General features: G+C 40.4%; 1 protein-coding gene across 1 annotated transcript; it reads right to left on the reverse strand.

Moving 5' to 3' along the window:
- Positions 1-1,412: 1,412 nt before the first annotated feature.
- On the reverse strand, positions 1,413-20,064 carry USPL1 (ubiquitin specific peptidase like 1). The gene is made up of 8 exons (XM_065408464.1): positions 19,901-20,064; positions 19,236-19,364; positions 17,520-18,171; positions 9,128-9,214; positions 7,401-7,530; positions 6,363-6,488; positions 5,501-5,661; positions 1,413-3,525 (listed from the first exon to the last, which is right to left on the reverse strand). The coding sequence occupies exons 1-8, from the start codon at positions 19,997-19,999 to the stop codon at positions 1,562-1,564; spliced, it is 3,348 nt and encodes a 1,115-aa protein (XP_065264536.1). The 5' UTR covers positions 20,000-20,064; the 3' UTR covers positions 1,413-1,561.
- Between the last annotated feature and the right edge of the window lie 3,198 nt (positions 20,065-23,262).

Raw genomic sequence — 23,262 nt, forward strand, 5'->3', positions numbered from 1 at the left:
ATAAAAAGTGTACAGCCCAGACATTGGTTTTTGTAATTTTAGTGTACTGTGTTCATTCCTCTTCCTTTTTACAGTGGAATTGTAGGGATATAAAAGGTACTAACGGGCTCCTTAATCTAGTGGAGAAAGGCAAAACAAGAACCAATGGCTGAAAGCTGAAGTCAGACAAATTCATATTAGACACAATATAACAGTGAGAGTGATTATCATTGGAACAACATGCCATGGGAAGTAGGGATAGATTCCCTCTCTCGCTGGAAACTGGATACCTTTCTAGAAAACATGCTTTAGCCAAACAGGTTATTCTTTAGTCAAACAAGTTATTGGGCTCAGTACAGGGGTAACTGGGTAAAATTTAAGGGCCTGAGACATTCTAGTCTGAGCTCCTGTATATAAAATGGTCCCTTCTTCCCTTAAATGCTATGAATCTGTGTTCAGGAATACAATGAATGTAGTATTTAGGGGACTACTAAAAAATTGTTAAATATTTTTTATTTTTCATGTCTGAAAAACATACAGCTGACCAAATTAGGGAATGGAATAGCCTCAGTTCAATGTGAGAGACTGTAGGACTCCCATTAGTGGCAATAAGAATCAAACAAATCAAGATGCAACTTATTTTCTTCCTTCTTACTGATTCTCTCCACCTTCCTCCATTCTCTCTCCCAACTAACCTCCTCTCTCCCTCATCCTGTTTTCTCTCCTGTATGGCAGAAGCATACAGATCCAGCCAGGAAAAGTCAGTGATGAGAGAAGTGATTCCTCATTTAAAAGATAATTCCTTAGAAAGCATAATTATCTGCAGAAGTGAAGCTTTTTTTAATATTAACTCACAAGGATATTTTAAGTGTTATATACAACCATTAAAATGAGATACCATATGTTAAATCTTATTTGGTGCTGCAAATTCATGGCCAAACCCTATCTACCTTAACTGCCCTAAATAAGGTGTGCACTATTATGCTCTTGTTTACCCAGAAGGTAAGCCCTAGGATGCACTATCACCTTATAAGGGGAAGTCTCTGCTTTCAAATCCCCCTTTCAAGTTAAATTTGAGTAGCATTTACATAGGTAGATCTTGTAAAACAGCAGCTGTGAAAATGGTAAAGGAACTCTGCAGAACACCCTTGAAATGTTACATTATTTTGCCTACTATTTAAAACAGACATCAGGAATCTGGATAGTTTGACAAATAATCCAGTAATTTATAGGTATTACTCCTGTGGTCCAGAAAACTGAAGGTATTTTATTTCACCTTTCTAAATTAACACAAAAATGCACATTGAAGCAGGGGGGGGGGGGGGGGAAATAAGATTAACGTTCATTAAAAGATTCTGTGAAAGATCAACTCTTCCAATTAAATAACTGATTGAGAAAGTTAAACAAGACTAAAAATCTTATTCAACAGCCACAATGAAATGTAAGACAAATACTTCAGATTTTCAATGTTCAAGTACAGCCAGTGTGCAAATAAACTAGTTTGAAAATATAATTTAATAGTACTTTCTATGAAAGCTGATATACAAAATTCTCAAATGTTAAAAACAAATATTACAACAATTCAACAAGTTTCAAAGAGAGTTTCATCAAAATGAGGTAAATCTATGTCACCTGCTATTGAGTTCAACACTGCAGAGGAGAACAGGTCTTCAAGAATATCTTCCTTTGTGGGACTTTCAAAGGAAAGTCTTTTCAAGCAGGATTTGTTCATTAGTGAGTCTGTATGACCTTCATACTTGCTTTCTTTTACAGGACTGTAATAATTATGGTCTTCGCTTGCCACAGTGACGCATGTGAGGTTGGTTCTCTCACTATGCACTGGTGCTGCAGTATTGCTATCCACCATTTCCAAATATCTACACTCATCTTCATCTTTTGGAAGCTCCAACGAAGCAACAATCGAAGTAGGAGACAATAAGTCTGCTAAAAACTCTGCATTACTCTGGCTACTGCATAGTGACATATTGGAGTTTGTACTATATACAGATTCACTATCTGCAACATCAATCTGATACTGCAGTTCCTTCAATAAGTTCTGTACTGATTCACTTTCATGATGAGATCCAAATTGTAAGAGATCTTCTACATCTCTATTTGGAGAGCTTCCATTACACATCTGAGTTTTTGCCAGCCTATCAAGTGAAGCCAACTTGTTCTTTTTAGCCTTCAGTTTTTTAAGCAGTTTTAAACGAAGTTTGTGAGTTTGGGCATTTGATTCTTTATCTTTCACATCAGATTTGTGATTTCCATTTTCCCCATGGCTAGGTTTGGAATTAAAGATGGGGGTGTTGGGCTGAATTACTTTACTCCAGGTGCCCAATGAGCTTCCAGACTTATTCAAAGTTGGACCATCAACTACAGGGTTTACTGCAGGTAGATGAGCATGTACAGAAGGACCAGTGATGTTTGTTAACAAAGGAGGAAGATTTCCACCTTGACAAACAGCTGATTTAGGTGCCCCCTCAGTAGTTGTAGTTTTGCTTGTACCTTTGGCTTGAAAGCCACCAAAATTAGCTGCCCCCTTAGTAGGGAGATGCAAGTCAGTAGCTCTTAGTAAAGAAGGATTTTTGTAACTTTTCTTATGATGGGTGGAGGCACTTGAAGGCATGAAGGTATTATGCTTGCTTAATAACCCCTTTACCCAACTTCCTACAAATCCTCTCTTTTGATCTTTATGCAAAGACTGGGAGGAATTATTTGTAGCAGACAAAGTTGCAGCCTGAGAGTCTGCTCTAGTTTTGCTTGTGTTTCTGGTATTAGAGGATTTCTGCATAACATTCTCCATTAATGGTAATTTCTTATTCTGCAAGAGTTCTGGATTTAACAGGATATTCTCAGTGTTGACTGGGCTAGCTTTGGCCTCTGCCTCTTGAGCGTGTGATGGCGTGGACGAGTCATTACAGTGGTTTGTGGGAACAGCAGATGTAGTATGCGCTAGGTTCAACGGTCCGAGATGTAAGGAAATACAGGCATTTTCAGACTGTGTGCACATGTTGCTGGAGGTAGTCTGACTACAAACATCTTCTGTATATGGAGTTTGATCTGAACAAGCTGACCCCTGCTCTTTCAGCAAGCCTGTGTCAGCACTTAGGTTATTTCCCACTATCTGTCCATTGTCCAGTGGTTTACCTTCAGAATCAACTTGAATTTCTACCAGTGTCAGAGTTATAATATCATCATCTGCCAAATTTTCTAAGCCAGAAAGCAAGCTATTTTCATTCTCTCTGGTCACTTTTTGTTGTTCATTAGCAGGAATGCCCACAATCTCCTTTTCGTAACATACTGTAGTTATTTTGTCTACGGCATTATCACTATCACAATGTAACACTAGAGAAGAACTTGACTGTACATCATTAAGAGGAAGATTTTCAGATTTTACACTTTGGACCTGTGAGCAAGTTTTATCTGGCATTTGGGATGCTTTCCTTTCCCAGATGACAATGTGAATCTCTGAAACAGGAACTTCAAATCTCTCACGTCTTTCACAATATGGACCTTTGATGTCATCGCATTCAAGCCAAGTTTCTGAAAAATAAAGAATGAAGTTTAGAGGCTCAAAGATGCACAATGGCCATTGAAACTCAGATCATTCTTTTTGGGTCTCAAAACACCCATTTTATGTGACTTATGTGACAATGCTACATACACCCTGGTGAACAAAGTTGATTTCTTTGTTCCGTCACTTTCCCCAAAGAAAAGATAGCGGTCTTTCACTCTGTAACTAGGCCACTTGCAGCAACAGAATTCACTATTAGGTCCTAGTAACATGACCAAGATGGAAAGTAACTCATTTTCCTTAGCCACACTGATGCTCTTGGCCTAGATAGTGATACTGACATCCTGTTTGAGAATATCTGGACAGACCTGACATACAGACCTCTCTCATTAAGAGTTAATTTGGGGAATTATTTTTCATAAAGCTGTGGGGAAGGGGCTTAAGGGAGAAACTGATCATATAGATAATTCCCTCCCAACCATCCCAACAGTTACAAAACTATTACAATGTTGTTTTTAGTAAGGATTCTAAAAAGATACACCCTAGGTGTGATGTGTTGCATAGTGTACACAGCAAAAGCTGTGCACTGGCTAGCTGGTTTGAATCCAGCCAGCGTGGATAACAGCAGCACTGGAGACCGCACAACATGAGCTTCAGAGTGGGCTAGTGAGCAGAGTACGTACCCAGGGGCTATGCCAGACTTGTACAACCTGCACTGAAGTGCACGCTGAGCTGCCTTCATCGTTACGGTTACCCACACTAGCTGGATTCAAGCTAGCTTAGGTAGGCTAGCCTGTGGACAGCTTTTGTTGTGTAGACATATCCTACATTTATTGACGGTTAGCGGGAGGTTTCTCATCCTCTCTTTTCTTCATGCAACTCTGGCAGTTCAATTTAAGTAGACAACTTTTCAGCTGACCAGGATGTTTTGATTAAAATGGTGATCGCTTCTCTCTCCTCCCTCCGTGGAAGCAGGTTTCCATGAAGACCAAAATAATCTCAACTATTTTTTCTCTTTGAATTTTGGGAGTTCCTTCTCGGTTGTACTCTATAGTTCAACAAATCAAAACAGCAACTTACTAGTTACTCTTAAAAGAATTGCAAAATTCAGGAGGAGGAAGAAACTGAGCATTGACAGCACTGCGAGTCCCATGGGAACTTGCTTTTCCCATGAAGAGACATCTGGTATCTGTTACAGGGTAGCTTGCCCCTTAAGGGCTGGAGGCCTAGGGCAGCCAACCTTGATTACGGAAGGAGCCACACCTGGGAGAGATCATGTGACTGCCCTATAAAAAGCAGAAGGGGGAAGCTCAGGAAGCTGCATCAGACTATAGCAAGCGAAAGGCTTTGGCATTGAAGACCCTGACACCGGGGAAGTTGAGAAGTCAGAGCCAGGAAAAGCCTGGGAATAACTGCTGACTGAGGACCCACCTCTGGGAAGGAGAGCTGGGGACTCCCTACCTAAGACGGGGGGAAAGAGACAGACACTCAACTGGGGTGGGCCTGGAGGACCAGTGTGTACCCAGAGGACTGAATAAATTTAACCTCCAGAAGGGAAGTGTTTGGGTTGTGTTTTGAGTTTGAGGAACCAATGAGAGACATTAAGGCAGGGCACCTGCACAGCAAACTCTTGTCAGAAGGGGGTGTTCAGGAGGCAGCCGACCCTACTACAATACCCATGTAATCTGAATGCCCAAAAGAACTAACAGTGTGCCCAGATTATGTTTCTTGTAATTTTACCAAAGTTTGATGAGAAAAATCGATCATGTCCAATTGCCTTTTTCCAATGAAGTTATCAGTAAGCATGGCAGCAAATTACTGAGTTAGTCAAATCAGAGGTTTTTTTTAAAAAAGACCAAAGTGTAAACGTATTTGCAAACATTTAATACCTAATTTAGATTATACACAAAAGAAAACCTTTAGATAGTACAGTGATCATTATAACCCCAAAATTAGTAACAGAGGCAGCTTTATCTAGGATGATAATAAAGTTGTAATAGTTACCATCAGGATTCAAAACCCAGGTTTTGAAGTGTTTTGGATCTTGTTGATACTGAATAACGGCTGTTATTTGGTAGAAATCTCCTTCAAATTGAAACGAATAGTTCTTCAGCTCATTATGTGGTAAACCTTCTACGAAATGTATCATAAATATTGAAGGTACTCTATGATAAAGATATAAAGCATCTTATTGGAATAAAACAGTGGCTCAAGGTATTAATGAAATCACAAGCAATGCATTTTGAGAATGGTAGTTATCTCAGTGCATTACTGTTCTACTGCTGTTTATTAATCTAAGATTGCTTTACAAATTATACACAATGGCTGGGAGCTCACAGGAACAGGGCACTCCAATTTTAATACATAATTCCACTTTGAAATAAGCTTTTAGTGAAATAGAGATGTCATCTTATAGCTTAATTTGCTATGGGGAGAAAACCTATAACGAAAATGTTGTTTTGGGACAAAGACAGAATAATAAGACAATTCTGCCAAACCTGGAAGGCTGACAGCCACAATTCAGACTAAAACATTGAACATTATAAGGTGGTAGTTTTATCACCCCTCAATACCAGATGCTCTGGAAAGACTGATATTCAGTGTTGGGCTTTACAACTTGGCTCAAATGAAATGTCTGCTTAATGTGTTAAGCTGAACAAAAATACTCCACATATATTAAAGATTTCTAACAACAACATCCCTGAGAATTTTCAGAATGATCTCAAAGCTGGGTACTTAAACATTTAGTGGAAACTTGCTGAACACGTCAAAAAGGTGACAGAACGTTGACATTAAGTTTATCATGTGTAGATTTAAACACTAATGCTCTATTTTAGATTCAAGATCTCAAGTGGTTCAAACTTACTTTTCCAAAATCATTTTTCTTCTTTGAGATTTATCATTACAATTATTACATGGAGCAATGTGAATAGCATTAAGCGGGTGCCAGTCAGGGATTATATTTGTAAATGTTGTTAGTGTCTTCCTACACCTGGAAGGAAGAAAAATAAAATTCGATCAGTTGTCTACCTGAGATAATAAAAAAAAAAAAAAAAAAAAAGTACAGTACTAGCATTTACCAGAAAGAGGTCACAAATTAACAGGCTACATGCAGTGTCCACTTACACCTGGCACAATCCCATTGACATCCCTGGCACTGCAGTGGCTTAATATAAACTGAATTTGCCTCTATCTGCTAATCCATATCAAATCAGTCATCTTTTATACAGACTATAATAAAATGGAACAATGTATTTTCTGCCATTCATCTGTTCGCCACTTTGAATGTCAATTTTTTATACTCAAATGAAACATGGCTTTAAAGAAATTCCTGAACGTGTTTTTACAGTGCCATTCAGGACACTCTGTCGTGTAACACTGAATACAACTGCCATTTAGATGACCTGGAGGAACCTCACCACACCTGCCTTCTAACATTTTAAAACACCAAGGAGTAGAGCACACTTTCACATTTTCCAATTATGTGAATAAGGATCAGATTTACATTTCTGACTTTATGCAATTTAGATGAATTTATTCTATTTAACCCTGAAAGACATACCTATTTATTGGTCATGTCTGGCATGCTATTCATTAGAGCAGCAGCAATGTGTGTGACTTACAGTGGTCAACACCAAAAAGTCAGCCTTTGACAACAGAATCACCAGTTATTTCTCTTTTTTACACATAGGATACTATTGTGTCATTAGCCATTATAGCATACACCACCTGGAAACTGTTGACAAATGCTGGCTTTTTAAAATGGTGACCAGATAACTCCACCATCACAACTCTTCCTCGCCTACCAAATGTACACACTTCGTGCACAACGGTGGTTTGAAGAAAAATATTAAGTGAAGACTGAAAGTACAATAATACATGTAAATAAATGTAAAAACCTAACCTGTCTTGGTGGCTGTAGCCACAATGTAGACATTCAAACATCCATGAAAAAGAATGCAGGAAAAGTGTCTCGACTTGGGGATCCTTTCGTAAAAGCAGAGGGAACGCAAATACTGGACTTTCCTTCTTCCCTTCAAAGAAAAATAAAAAATAAAGAGAATGTTTGCAACTACACAAAAAGAAGAGGGAAGACAGGATTATACCTCAGAATGCTATGTCAACTTGCAAGGCTATAATCTCATCCCCACAGTAAATGAGATATGACTGGAATAACTTCATGGGTACAGCTATGGTTACCAAAAGAATAATACACCCCCTTAAACTTTAAACTCTGAAGAAAATGGAGATCAGCTGAATGGAGAAAAATGAGAATCTGCACAAGTCTGAATTATGCTCTTCACATGCGACATGCAGCCTTAACTCTGAATTTTATTTCCAATATTATGAAAAAAATAATGAACATATACAATTGTTGACCATTTGCTAATTTAAGCCAAGTTGCTGCAAGCACTTTCCGGAGAATAGGAGGCTGTCAAGCCACACAAAGCCTAGAATGGGGAGAACTTTGCTGCTCTGCCTCCTTTCTGCTGCAGAGCATCCTAAAGAGCATTCATCAACAGTTCTGTACAACTGGAGAGTCAGGGGAAAGGATCTAGCAGACTCTATGCACATGCTGTTCTGCTGTAGCTGTGGATCTCATGAAACATAAGCTTTCATAAAACTACTGCAGCTCTATTTTTTGCAGTAAATTACTTTTACTATGTTTCCGTGTCTTACAGAGAGTTCCATGCGCTACCACCAGATCTCCCAGGGACCCTAGGTTATCCAAGTATCTGTTCTCATATTTTAATCTGCTTGTTTAAATTTATGTGCCCGTCTTGTATCACGTCCCTGTATTTGTCATCCTCATCACACTTCTTCCCCACTCCATTTCTTTCCAGTGTTTTTTCCAGTCAAAAGCTCTAAAATTACTGTAACTAAAATATCAGAGGAAAAGATTTCGCTGCTTCTCAGCGTGGTTACTTCGTGAATTTGTCAGTACTATGTATAGTCAGTTTCAGTGCTTTTTTGATAGTCTGCTGCACTTTGTCTCAAGCACTAATAGAATTACCATTCCCAATCAGTGGCAGTCATTGTCATTAAGTATAATTAACCCTACAGAAAGTCCCTGGAGGCCATCCCACTTAAGCAGAGTACATTGCAGAATGACAACCGCCCGCTCCCAATGAAAAAGCACTCTTAAGATCTTGAAGTTATAATCTTCTCCTACATATATACAAGTATGAATGTTATATACTATTCTCACTTTTTCCCCACTGCCTAAAAATAACATTTGTAGGAACTTAAGAAGTGTCTACACAAAGATCTCCCCCACTCCCCAAAGATGCATAAGTGTTCTAGTCATATAAGAAACAGGCTTTTGCCTTTTGCAAATTAAATTTCTGCTGCCCTTTGCACAACCACAAGTGTTTTTCATCTCTGCATGCACTTTGCAGAACGATTCCTGTGGGCCTGTAGGTATAGGCACTATAGGAAAGAAGGGAACAGAGACAAGCTATCAAACAGCTGCTCACTAAGTGATGGTGTGAGAAAGATACCAACAATTAACTACATCAACAAGTTGGTTGTATTGACTTTCTTAAAGAATGCATTTTAAGTATTGACAACAGCAATCTTTGCATTTATAGAACTGGAAAATAAAGACTAAATCGCTTAGTAATTACTTACCCAATTCACACTTAAGCTGGGGTTGAAGTTGAGCAAATATCGTATTTCTGATTTCATTTAGATGTGACTCAGCTTTTGGAAGAACATCTAAAAGAAAAAAAAATCAGCAAAAAATAAAAAAAAAATCTAATTCATATTATATACCAAATACGCAAATCAATTCTCTGCAAACCAAGGCATTTTCTATTAACATTTGTTTACCCACAACATTTGAATGACATTTAACAGTTAAAGTTCTTTCACTTAGGTGATTTGCAAAATTTACATCAGAATATGTAAAACTAACGACTTAAAGGAACCAAATTTCTACTATGATCTACTCAATGGAATATTTTAAATGAATCTGGTCTATAACGTGTAAATATATAAATTCATGTGTAATCTAAATAAACAATCAAGCAAAAAACAATGTCAAGATTAAGACTATGTCTACACTAGCACTTTTGTCGGTATAATTTACATCACTTGGGGTGTGAAAAAAACAAACACACACCCCTCTGAGCAACGTAAGTTACACCAGCAGAAGCGCCGTGTGGACAGCGCTACGTCAGCAGGAGATGCTCAGTTTACTATAAAACAATGAAGACATTTTAATGCTCGTGGCCTCAGATTAAGTGGTAGATTTCTTGAAGAACATGGTTTTCAAATTTTTTTTTTTGGAAACTCAAAAACAGATTTTTTTGTAGGTTCTCATAAAATTAATTCTGTACTCCAACTGCTTCAAATTTGAGAAGGGCATGCTATATTTGTTATATAGAACAAATGCTGCTTTAAGTGCAAAACAGAACTCAATCTGTACTTTGGAGTCAAGACCAGAGCCTCCATAATTAAAGTGAGGACTTCAAACCGTCTTAGAAACTATTTCTTCATTAAAATCTTTATATACATAAATATATAGCTAAACTGAAATATAGCTAAAATCCTCCCCCTCCCCCCCCCCCCCCGCCTCATGCTCCAGGCACTTCTGACAGATCTTTAAAAACAATCAATAAAAAGTAATAGATATAGCTTCCCTTCTTCGCCAAAGCCAAAGTAAATTGATGGGTTTTGCAGTGTTTCCCAGAAACCAACAGGTTCAAGTTATTACAGACATGGGAGCAGGGGAGACAGTAAATTCAGAGCCAAGGGGACCCCTCCTAGGGGGAAGAGGAGGAGAAGATGTTGGCTGGACATTCCTTCTTTTAAACCAAGGGGGCTCCTACTCTAATACTTCCCTGCAAATGAAGTAGTATCACATATGTAGAGAGTATCTCAAGTAGGCAGGCCTCTCATGTTATCAGACTTTATAGGTTAACACCAACCAACACTTAAGATGTCCACCCAGAAACCAATAAGCAATCAATGTAATCCTGGTGATTTCAGTGCTGATTTTTCATCTCAGATAAACAGGTGTTAATACAAAATCATCATTAATGTTGTTTCATTCTTTCAAGCAATTTCTCTCAAAACTACAGTACTAAGTTTTTCCTGGGTTGTCTTTTTGACAAAGACTGTGTGTCAATAACTGTTGTCCATTTTAACTACAGGGTCCATGAAAGGGTTGACAGGCTCTAAGTTATTTCTGGCCTGATTAGAAATAATCAGAAATTACAATCTTTCTCAGGACCACCTACCAAAAAGCAGATTTTGGCCAGTTCCAGCTCTGCATTAGTTCCCTGCAGGAACATCTTTTTCTTTGGTGCAGACTGCCCTTGATTGTTTCCCACTAGCTGATGACTTTTTCATTAGTTGCTCACCAGGGATAGGAAAGAAAGTCCCTGCTAATTTACAACTTCTTAAGCTGAATCAAGAACTCACAAAATGCTTAAGGCCATACTACTAGTATTGCATGACGGGCCAACTGTTCATTTATACTGCAATATAAGCCATGTTAGAATCCAACTTTTTGGAGGTGAAGAGCTAGTACCTGATCTCAATATGCTAACCAGGAAAAAACAAGACTCAGATTTATATCAACGATGCACAGTTCACTTTCTGCTCTTACTATGATGAAGTAATCCTAACACTAACACTAAGGGCTTGTCTCCACTTATCAGGAGATCAAGGCGTGGCGATCAATCCACTGGGGGTCAATTTAGCAGGTCTAGTGAAGACCCGCTAAAATCAACCGCCAATCGCTCTCCCATCGGCCCAGCGTGGTGTAGACACCGCAATAGTCGACCTAAGGTACGTCGACTCCAGCTATGTTATTCACGTAGCTGGAGCTGCATAACTTAGGTCAATTTAGCCCTGTAGTGTAGACCTGCCCCGAGGATATGTCTACACTACAAGTACTACAGCAGCAGCTATGCCACTGTAGACACTTACTCCAGTGACCACAGGTGCCGACTTTCCAATGCACTGGGAGGTGCTCAACCCCTGGCTCTGCCCCAGGGACCAGGCCCCACCCCACCACTTCCCACCCCATTCCGCCCCCTCCCCCGAGTGCGCCGCGTCCTCATTTCTCCCCCCCCCCCCCCACCCCCAGAGCTGCCTACATGCTGCGAAATAGCTGATCGTGGCGGGCGGGAGGCACAGGGAGGAAGGGGGAGATTTGTTAAGGTTTATCTGTTGTGCCAAGTTTCAAGAATGCTTACATGGATCAGTCATACCATTTTACTATTTTATAAGGCTTTTTAGCATACAGTGTGTTTTCAAGTTTCATTTCCAATATGTTTACAGGCTTTTCACATGAACACTGTTCCTTTATTACCAGGGTTGACATCAAAATCAAATACATCAGAAGGTTCAACATTAACACCAAATTTGCTGTAAGTGAATGTTTACAAGTATCCTGGTCATACCATGCCTCTTTTTTCAGTGAATCCCTTGGTTGGCCAGGTGTGTTCTCTGTGTTAACAGCTATCGGGCAAATCTTACCCCTCCCTTGTCATCCAGGTAGATTGTATCAACCCAGACACTAACTTTCAAATTCTCACCTGCTACCAATTTCAAGGCTGGACACTCATTCTTCCCCTCAGCATGACTGGGTCCTGCCTTTCTCCTAGGGGGTTGAAAACGGAACCTCCCTAGCCAGCAAAGGATTCCTGTAAGCAGGTGTGTTCACCAACTGCAGCCTCTCTGTGCTAGGAACATCTACACAGACACTCTCCTGCATGCTTGCTTGTGGATCCACCACCAGCTTAGAGACTGGACTCTGTTTTAAAGAGATAAACAAATCCCAAGTGTCTAAGGGTGAGAGTTTGCCTGCGGTCCCCTGCATCCTTTTGGGTTCAGCCATAAAGCTGTTCTGCTCTGAAAAACCAGTAACCAATCTCCTCAGACCCTGAGTTACAGACTAACTCAAAGAATCAGCATGGAGAACACACTGGCCAAGCCCAGCCATTTTTCTAACAATTTTTTCCCCATCTGAAACCTTCTCTAGGCTATCCACACTGGATCTTTCTAAAGTAAGGTCAGTGGATTTATACCCCTCAGAAAGACTGGCAGTTAGGAACTGAAACAAGTCTCCCAAAGAAACTGTTGCTTTCTCTATACAGTGATTCACCTTGAGTTACTCAATCAAATCACTTCCACACCCATCAGTTACAGAAAACTGCTTGCAAAGATTTCTCTCTTCAGTAATCTTTCTAAGGGCTAGTCTACACTGACAACGCTAAAGCGCTGCCGTGGCTGTGTGATCACGGCACAGCGCTTCCTGCGCTCTTAAAAAACAAAAACAAACTCCCCCCCCCCCCATCTAAACAAGGGTCCCAGCACTGGGGCACCGTTTACACTGCACTCAGGCGGGGTGGGGGGTGGGGTGGGGTTTCACACCCCTGAGCCAGAAAGTTGCAGTGCTGTTAATTGCCAGTGTAGACAAGCCCTCAGCAACAATCCATCTTTTATCTGCTCTACAAAAGCATTGCTCTGTGGAGCCACAACAAACTCCTTCTGAGTTTTGCTTACACCCAGAATCAACTCTGGCACATTAGAGGATTTTCACAACTCCCTTTCAGACAAGTTGCTAAACTCCAAGGTTGGAGAGACTCTTTCCCTCTGCAGCTTTCCTCACCAACAATATGCAGGTTATCCCACACAAGCTTAGGAACACTTCCTTTTTGGGTTTCAGTTAAATCTAGAACCACCTCTGGGACAACTGAAATATCCTCAGCCATCATAGGCTGAGAGGCACCTTCTGTCTGCTCCACAAACGAAGGACTGGAGGTACATTCTTCTTCATTAGGTACACTGCTATTTGCAATGTCACTATTCTCCACACTGGTAACAGGTAACGTATAGGGATACTCATGTTCCACTAACCTTGCCTTCCCAAACTGCTGATTAGACAAAGCCATCAGCTCACAAGGCTGCCTATGCTCATCTAAACTTTCTTTGCCTTTCTCTCCCTTATCCCAGCACCCATGGCTGTTTGCAGACAAATACTGGGAGAGTGGGGCGCTTCCTTAACAGGCTGGTTGCCACTCCCAATGGACAGACAATTGGAGACAGTTTCTCCCTTAACAGATAAACCGCTGTTTTCCACAAGCAGTGGCTCATCATACTAAGCTACTTTAAGCAAAACACTTCTACTTGGTTCAGGCTTACTTCTACAAACGTCAGTTGCCAGCAATCCATCAACCACCAAAAATCTACCCGTACCTTCCTCAATCAGGGTTTCAAACTGACCATCAACATTAATCTGCTCTAAAGAAACGTTTTCCTGAGCTTCTTTCTGTGCTTTGTCTAATCCCAGACTCACTTCTGAGATATTAGACAGATATTCAGAAATTTCTTCACCATATAAACTGCTTTTCTGACTGGACAAACTTCTATTTTCCACAATCCCCAAGGCTAGAGAGACTCTCTTCCTTGTTATAGCATACCTAGTTAAATACAACCGCTTAGAGTCATATACCCCCTCTTCACAAATCTCCCTGTTAGTTACAGATGATAGTGGATTTACCTTCATACTTTTCCTGGGACTGCGTTATGACATTACCCTGATTAAACAGTTACCACATCATTATTAAATATACCAACATCATTAGAAACTGGACTTTCAGAATGTTACAGTTTCTGCTGTTCTTTTATCACTTCAATTTGGAGTTTAAGTCTAGCAACTTCAGTCTCAGCTTGCAGCAGCTCCATTCACCTCCCTTGAGATTCTCTCTCCCCCCAGCTCGCCTGGCTCTCTCCTCAGCTGGGCCAAGGCTTGCTTCTCTTGTACCTGAAGTTCTATCTACCATTTCTCTCTCATGCTGAAGATGCTAGCTCTCACAGCTTGCAGTTTTGATTGTGGATCACTCATTGTGACTAACTTTAACCTTTAACACTCTGAGTTTTAAATTCCAATTTTGGAATAGTGTGGGGTTCTGATCCAAAACACAAATGATCTGGTTCTGTGGATCCTGGCCAGACTAAGCCAACATGACCCGATGATGCCTGGGGCACCCCTCACTGGAAATGCCACGGTCAGGGTAGGCTGCAAAAGGGAGAGTGGATACTCCTAAGACTGGTGGGTACCACTGAAGTTAAACTCCCCAACCAGTCACAAACTGTGCTTCTGATCCCCCACACTGGTTATCAAGAAAAGAAATCACATAGCCCTCTTACTGCATTCCAGTTCTCTGGCTCCCAATCAGCACCTAGGTCTAGTATAGTGAGAAGTTATTTTAAACTGCTCACATATACAAAAATGTTCTTCTGACCCCAAAGGGTCAGCCACATTACCAGGTCAGTATAGGTTTGGATCTTACCCAAAATACCACACTGCCAGCCAATCCTTTAGTGTCTAAAACTAAAGGTTTATTATAAAGAAAAAAGAAATAAGACAAGAGATGTTAAATGGTAAAGCAGTCACATACAAAGACTTCAAAGTCCTTATATCAGGTTCCTAGCAGTATTGGTGAGTTTGAAAGTCACTCTGGAATACATCCTCAGCTTGGATTGGTCATTCAGTCCTTTGTTCAGAGCTTCAGTTTGCAGCAAAGTTCCTCCAGAGATAAGAAGTAGGATTGAAGACAAAATGGAGAAGATGCAGCTGCCTTTGATAGTCTTCTGCCATGCAGCTTGTGCTTCCTTTGTTTCAAACACAAGCTGCCCAGCACATGGCTTGGAAGCCTTTTCTGTCCATAGGAATGCCTATGCATGCCTTGCTAAGTCATGAGGTGTATCCCTTGCCTTCTCTCAATGGGTCAATTGTATAGCTGATGGTCCTTAATGGGCCATTAAGCAGGCTAGGCAATGCTGATGCCAAACTGTCTGGGGGTGTCACCCAGAAACATAGCACAAATTTAAAATACATACATATCTATAATTCATAATACAAAAGGTGATACAAACATTAACAAGATCATATATGGCAAATTATAACTTTTTTCAGATCTTACATGGCATATCTGGCATAACTCATTACAATTTTTCAATATTGGTATTCATAATATCCTAAAGTGTCCCCAGATTTCATACAGCGCCACAGCGAGGTTGATGGAAGAACTCCTCCATCAACATAGCTGCATGGTGGCTGAACTTTGTGACTTTGTCCTCACCCACAACTATTTCACATTTGGGGACAATATATACCTTCAAGTCAGCGGCACTGCTATGGGTACCCGCATGGCCCCACAGTATGACAACATTTTTATGGCTGACTTAGAACAACGCTTCCTTAGCTCTCGTCCCCTAACGCCCCTACTCTACTTGCGCTATATTGATGACATCTTCATCATCTGGACCCATGGAAAAGAAGCCCTTGAGGAATTCCACCATGATTTCAATAATTTCCATCCCACCATCAACCTCAGCCTAGATCAAGCCACACAAGCGGTCCATTTCCTGGACACTACTGTGCTATTAAGCGATGGTCACATAAATACCACCCTATACCGGAAACCTACTGACCGCTACACTTACCTACATGCCTCCAGCTTCCATCCAGGACACACCACACGATCCATTGTCTACAGCCACTGCTCTAAGATATAACCGCATTTGCTCCAATCCCTCAGATAGAGACAAGCACCTACAAGATCTCTATCAAGCATTCTTAAAACTACAATACCCACCTGCTGAAGTGAAAAAACAGATTGACAGAGCTAGACGAGTACCCAGAAGTCACCTCCTACAAGACAGGCCCAACAAAGAAAATAACAGAACACCACTAGCTGTCACCTTCAGCCCCCAACTAAAACCTCTCCAGCGCATCATCAGAGATCTACAACCTATCCTGAAAGATGATCCTTTACTCTCACAGATCTTGGGAGACAGACCTGTCCTCGCTTACAGACAACCCCCCCAACCTAAAGCAAATACTCACCAGCAACCACACATCACTGAACAAAAACACTGACCCAGGAACCTATCCTTATAACAAAGCCCGATGCCAACTCTGTCCACATATCTATTCAAGTGACATCATCACAGGGCCTAATCACATCAGCCATACCATCAGGGGCTTGTTCACCTGCACATCTACCAATGTGATATATGCCATCATGTGCCAGCAATGCCCCTCTGCCATGTACATTGGCCAAACCGGACAGTCTCTACACAAAAGAATTAATGGACACAAATCTGACATCAGGAATCATAATACTCAAAAACCAGTGGGAGAACACTTTAACCTGTCTGGCCATTCAATGACAGACCTGCGGGTGGCTATCTTACAACAGAAAAACTTCAAAAACAGACTCCAACGAGAGACTGCTGAGCTGGAATTGATATGCAAACTAGATACGATCAACTCAGGACTGAATAAGGACTGGGAATGGCTGAGCCATTACAAACATTTAATCTATCTCCCCTTGTAAGTATTTTCACACTTGCTTCTTATCAAACTGTCTGTACTGAGCTATCTTGATTATCACTTCAAAAGTTTTTTTTCTCTTACTTAATTGGCCTCTCAGAGTTGGTAAGACAACTCCCACCTGTTCATGCTCTCTGTATGTGTGTATATATATCTCCTCAATATATGTTTCACTCTATATGCAGCCGAAGAAGTGGGCTGTAGCCCACGAAAGCTTATGCTCTAATAAATTTGTTAGTCTCTAAGGTGCCACAAGTACTCCTGTTCTTTTTGACACAGAGAGAGAGAGAGAGAGCGAGCGAGAGATGGACCTAACTAAATCACACAGAGCATGAAATTATTCACAGCCCTGAGCAATGTAGCCAAGATGACCTAACTTTGAGGTGCAGACCAGGCCTCAAATATCTGCTTTTAGAGAGGGTGCATATTCACCCTTACATAATGTGCAGAGATGCCATTGCATAGTTTCACTAGTTATTGAGGACCAAGAAAATTACATCTTTATCTTGAATTCTATAACAATTGCAGCTCACCCGTGGCAATCTTGAAATAGAAAGGAATGAAAACTTCTGCATACACTATTAAATTCCTCTGCATACTTGTATCAATATTCCTGTACATTCAAACTATTTTGAAATAAAAAGAAATAGCGACAAAGTTACTCACCTTTTAGCTTATTTGTTTGGCAGGCATTCAAGAGTGCAGTCGCTTGGTTATATTTTGTAAACAGCCTCTGGATTACAGCTTCTTCAGTGCAAGCTTCAGTCACAGCAATCCTTAAAGTTTTTAAGTGTACCAGTGCTGACAGAATACAGTCTAACCAACATAGAGCATATATGTTCCTCCACTGAAGACACAAATGCCCCATGAACAATGAAGGTTTATTTTCTGCATGCAAGATTTCAGATTTTATTGAACAAAGTTCAGAATTTGGCAAAAGTTCTGTTTTGGAATTAGAGTCAGGACTTTCTTGTGCACCACCAACAGTAATAGCAGTTGCCAAGTCCACATTATGCTCCAGAGACTCAGTCGTCCTATTATGTTTCTGCTGATCATCCTGTGATAAATCAGGTAGGCATGGCTGGGTCACACATAAATTATATCCATTACACTTGAGAAGATCAGTATTTAAAGTGTGCTCAGCATCTATCAAATTGTTGTTAGTCCTAGCTTGTTTTGAACATGATTCAATGAGGGAAGCTGTAGGACTGATTTCAAAAATCTTCCTTTTCCTCTGAGTACACGGAGTTTGATGATTTTCTGAATCAGCAGGAATTATTATGCTGTTTAATGGTTTATAGCCCAGAGGGTAGATGCACTGAAGGGAAGAAAGAAGATTACAGTGATGTCTATAAAGTATTTCTGGGTGAAAAATTTGGCAGTTAATACAAACAGTGCAGTTCAACTAGAACACAGAATATTTGTATATTGACACATTATTAAAAATCAGAAATCCAACATATGCATTAAGGACTAGAAGTGCATTTTGTCTGACAGCGCTCTTATAAAGTGATTGCGTACTAACAGAAGGTAACTTGATTAATGGCAATAACCAATATAAGACTCTCTATATCCCTAGTTCTCTTCATTTCACCCTCTTCCCCACAGACCTCATAATATTCCCAGGAAAGGATCCCATCTCCTATATCCCAGCTAATTCGTAAGGAGAAGAACTCTATTCCTGCAGACCTTCAGAAGCTGAAAAATTACTCTCAAGCCCTTTGTTCTTCCAGTCCCATCTTACGGGTATTTAAAAAGAAAACCAGAATTTACAACTTTAATGTGAAATTATATTTGAGTGTACATTCAATTAACTTATGGGTAACAATTCTCACAAGATCACTGTAGCTTGTGAAGAAACAAAAACAACCCCCGCCCCCACAACTCCAACCATACCCAACTATTAAAAAACGAGAATTCAGCTAAACTTAAAACAAAAATACTTGGAAGAATGGACATCTACAGTTGTTTCCAAATTATTTGCTATCCACCCCCAGCAGATACAAGCCTCCCATCTTCCCTCCTGTTTGTTGGAATACTGGAAATGTGGAACACAAAACAACAGCTTTGTAATTTGTTTCATACATACATCTTTAGTATTAAATAGGATGCCTTGTCTCACAAAGTACCCTTTGCTCTTTTCATGTAATTCCTGTAGTTTCAAGAACTGTGCCTAGACAGTTAGTACATAAAGACACGCTAGCTCTGTCTAATCACACGTGGATAACTGTCTAGCATATGAACTCATAGGGGCCTGATTTTGAGATGTATTGGGCTGTGGGCATCATTTGAAAGATGGCAAGTGCTCAGATTTAGAGGATGGGGTTGCTAAAAGATAAAGGTCTATATACAATCCAACGACATAGAAAAATGATATAATACCTGTGGATTTTCACAAAGGAAAATAGACTCTTGAAAACTAATGCGGTAAGTCCGTAAAGCTTGTATCTGGCCCTTCTCTTTACAGGCTGGGCAGCACTCATCTGACGTTACTTCAGCAGAATTACAGTTCTAAAAAAATAAAGTGCATACAATAATATGCTGTTCCTAAAGAGTAAGGTATAAATGACAGCACTGAAAAACAATTGTTTTTTTTCATAATGCAGTAGCTATGTATTTAAAAGTTAAACTTGACGGTTTAGGATTTTATCATAGCAAATAAAATATACAGAGGAGATGGACAGTTCTAAATTAATTTGTCTCCTGGCTATCATTTTAAGTAAGAGTTTTCATAAGGCATTTTGTGTTAAAAGCTTATGTATTGAAATGGTGCTCATTTTATTTGCACTGAACAAAAAGTTATTCACTGCCAGTGAATATAAACTCTGAACTCTCAGACAAATCACAGATCAAATGCTTTTGAAAATAATGCCAGTAAACAAATTCAATGAGATAAGTATTTAAAACAGAACAATCTTTCGCCATTGCTATAAGATTTCCGTGGAAATTTTTTTTTTGTAAATTTGTAAAATTAAGACCAATTTAAAAATCTCTCAAAAAAAGAGAAAAATGAACTTTGCACACATGAAAAATAAGTTTCAACTGACTTTTCCCGAATACCCCACCATGTGGAGTGCAGATATCCCTATACCAGTCCCTTGTCCAATCACTTGCAAACCATTTCCAGTCTTCTGGGAATCCATCATGCTGTGCCATTGGCTAATTTATGTCACTTGTAACATTGTCAAGACCACTAAGGATTTTTCAAAGAACTCTGAAAAATAAGAAGCGAATACAAACAGTTAAATGAAAATTGTATTAATTTGGATTTAAAATCTGAACTAAGATTAAAGCATATTTTATATTTTCTTTGAGAAATCATGGTGCTTTTCCTGATTAAGATGAACTGTTGTGGGTTTATAACTGAAACTGGAAAATAGAACAGCACCTAATTGTGATGTTCACATTCATTGCAAAATAGATGAATAATTTTAGGCCGTGCTCCTGCAAGCTTCTCCATGTGGCTAACCCTGAGACCCATGCAGTGCCCTACTTACTTCAGAAGTACAGTGCTCTGCCCAAACATAAGGGTCTGACTGTGGAGAGCAATTTGCAGGATCAGGTCCTAAGTGGGAAAGAAGGACTATTTTCTAAAGGTGCAGACTGACATCAGAATTAGCAGATGTAAAGAATTCACATTGCTGTCGCTCATCAAGCGAGGAGCATCAAAGATCTGCTACGGGCTTTCCAAATGCTAAATTTAATTTGTGTCCATAATAAACTAAGAAGTTGCTCCTCCAAATGTGACTGTTTGCCTCCTAACTGCAGAAAGCAACTCTGAATGTTGCCAAAATCTGGATTTTTCTTACACTTTCACTAGTAATTCAACAACGCTACAATAATACTCTCTCACATCTTACAACAGGGAGTAACATTTTCTATTGATATAGCATCTTTCATCTCAAATAACTTTACAAACCTTAGAGTCAATTTTTGCCTTTTTCATAAATGTAGGCAATCTCCCACAGAAGTAATTAAAATATGTTTCTATGGGCAGAGTTCAGTATAAGCCACATACACACATCAGAAAGCATAATCTAGCCCAGGGGTAGGCAACCTTTCAGAAGTGGTGTGCCGAGTCTTCATTTATTCACTTTAATTTAAGGTTTCGCGTGCCGGTAATACATTTTAAACGTTTTTAGAAGGTCTCTCTCTATAAGTCTATATTATATAACTAAACTATTGTCTGTAAAGTAAACAAGGTTTTCAAAATGTTTAAGAAACTTCATTTAAAATTAAATTAAAATGCTGATCTTATGCCGCCAGCCTGCTCAGCCTGCTGCCAGCCTGGGGTTCTGTTCACCTAGGCCGGCAGCGGGCTGAGCGGGTCCTGTGGCCGGGACGCTGGCTGGCAAGGGGCCAGCAGCCAGGACCCTAGACCTGGAGGGTTTTTTTTTTCCAGGGGTCAGGGCAGAGGGCTGGGGATGTGGTTCAGGGGTCTGGGCAGAGGGCTGGGGTTCTCGGCTCATGGGGGGTGCTCCCAGCCCCCTGCCCTGAGCAGCTCATGGCAGGGGGCTGGAAGGGAAATGCCCTGTTCCACCCTTCCCCAAGGTCCCGTCCCTACCTCTTCTCTGCCTCCTCTACGGAGCAGCGAGCACGTTGCCACTCGTCCCCCTCCCCCTGCAAGGGCCATCAGCAGGCAAGGAGAGAAGGAGGGGCAGGAAAGCACCACACTGGGGGAAGAAGTGGGGGAGGGGGAAGCTTGGCTGCACAGGACCAAGCTTCTGCCTCCTGCCCCCGCAGGGGAGAGCAGTGGGCGGGGGGGCTGAGTGGGACTGGGGGCCGGGACCGCGGCAGACAGCAGCGTGCCACTCAAAATCGGCTTGCGTGCCGTGTTTGGCACGCGTGCCATAGGTTGCCGACCCCTGATCTAGCCCTTACGCTGACACATTTATGCAGAAATCACTTCATCCAGCAGTGAAATTCATCCATATCTATGATGAAAGGTAGCAGAACACATCAGTTTAGACAACAAGGTCCCAGTACTGCACCCACAAAAGTTAACTAAAATTCCCTGAGTTCAGTAGGTGCAGGACTAGACCAAATGTAAACAAAATATCATATCCCTTTAAACTTTCCCTAAAACTTCAGGTAGGTGAAATATAACTACCTACTTTGGATTTTGTCCAGGTCAATGAGGTTAACACCCTCTCTCATTCCAGGGCTATTTTTCTTTTTTAATGTCACATCTGAAACATGACACTCCAGCAGCACAGTGCCCCCCACAGCTACCATGCTGGGGCACTCATTTATTTCTGACTCCGAGGAAAAGGTCCTACCTACTAAATCACCAACTCCACTTCCTGCAGCACTTAAGGGTTCTTTGGAGTTTCATCCAAATACCAATCCAGCCCCAAATCATTTAGCTTGTGAGGTGAGAGCTGTGAGGACCATCACTTAAAAAAAGTACAACTACAGGCCATAAAAGAATTTATTCTCTATTTCAACTCCACAACAGCAGTTCTGAACACCACCACCATCAGTTATATGAAATTAAAGCATATGCATGTTGTGAAGAATGTTGGGATTAAAAATAAACTATGATCAGAAAAGTATAAGAAATAACGCATTGCTGGACTCACTCAAGGTAATATCTTAAGGAATCAACAAGAGAGCAGCTCTGCTGGACTACAAAGCAAGCCAAGCTCTCAAACTCTCCATCCAATGGCATAATATTACCAAAGTACATGCTTTCACGGATTTATCATTGCTACATACAGGGGAAAAAAAGTCATGTCAGTAATTTTCAACTGTTTACCTCCCAAGATCAATATCAAAGCCTGGAAAAATGTTAAGCAGAGCATGTACACCAAGAAAAGCTTCCTGACTGGCTCAGAGATCTATAATTATTTAGTCACACTCCCGACCGATAGCATTATCATCTTTCTAGAACTTCATCTTAAAAAACCCTCCAAACCTTGTAATTCTTATGAAATTCTTGACCAGACTGACAGACATCTAGATATTTCTGATTAAAGTTCAAAATATGTATTACCACCTATTTTGGTTTGGTTTTCATCAATATTTACCCTTAGCTTAATAAATGTTGAAGTCTACCTCAGTGGAAGTCCTGATCTAATCAGTGTTCCACTTTCCTGAAAAAGCAACTTCAGGTTCAAAAGCTTCCTGTGTACCTCCTCATCCAGTACCATCACCCCCTTTAAAAAAACCCACTGAAATGCTGTTTTGTAACGTACATCACATCACAACAACCCATCTCCAGCAATGATATACTAAAATGTGCAGTAAACAACATGGGCACACACACTTAAGAGTGGGTACAATATATTTTAACTACAAATATCCTTTTAGGATGGGGCAGGCAGAACTAAGAGTGGGCTCTGCAATTTTTTTTCTCTTCAAAGTGTGCAAAACAAAACAGTGTAACATCAGCAATGATATTGGAGTG

This window comes from Emys orbicularis, chromosome 1 (genome assembly GCF_028017835.1).
Source record: "Emys orbicularis isolate rEmyOrb1 chromosome 1, rEmyOrb1.hap1, whole genome shotgun sequence".
In the NCBI taxonomy this organism is placed as follows: Eukaryota; Metazoa; Chordata; order Testudines; family Emydidae; genus Emys; species Emys orbicularis.

Bases quoted from the DNA above. Each gene is read 5' to 3' on its own strand.
- USPL1 (XM_065408464.1), bottom strand. From the start codon at position 19,999: ATGATGGATTCCCAGAAGACTGGAAATGGTTTGCAAGTGATTGGACAA. The intron at 19,365-19,900 runs GTCAGTTGAAAC...TTATTTTTTTAG, and splicing joins TGGTGGGGTATTCGGGAAAA to AACTGTAATTCTGCTGAAGT. The intron at 9,215-17,519 runs GTGAGTAACTTT...TTTTTCTTTTAG, and splicing joins CCAAACAAATAAGCTAAAAG to ATGTTCTTCCAAAAGCTGAG.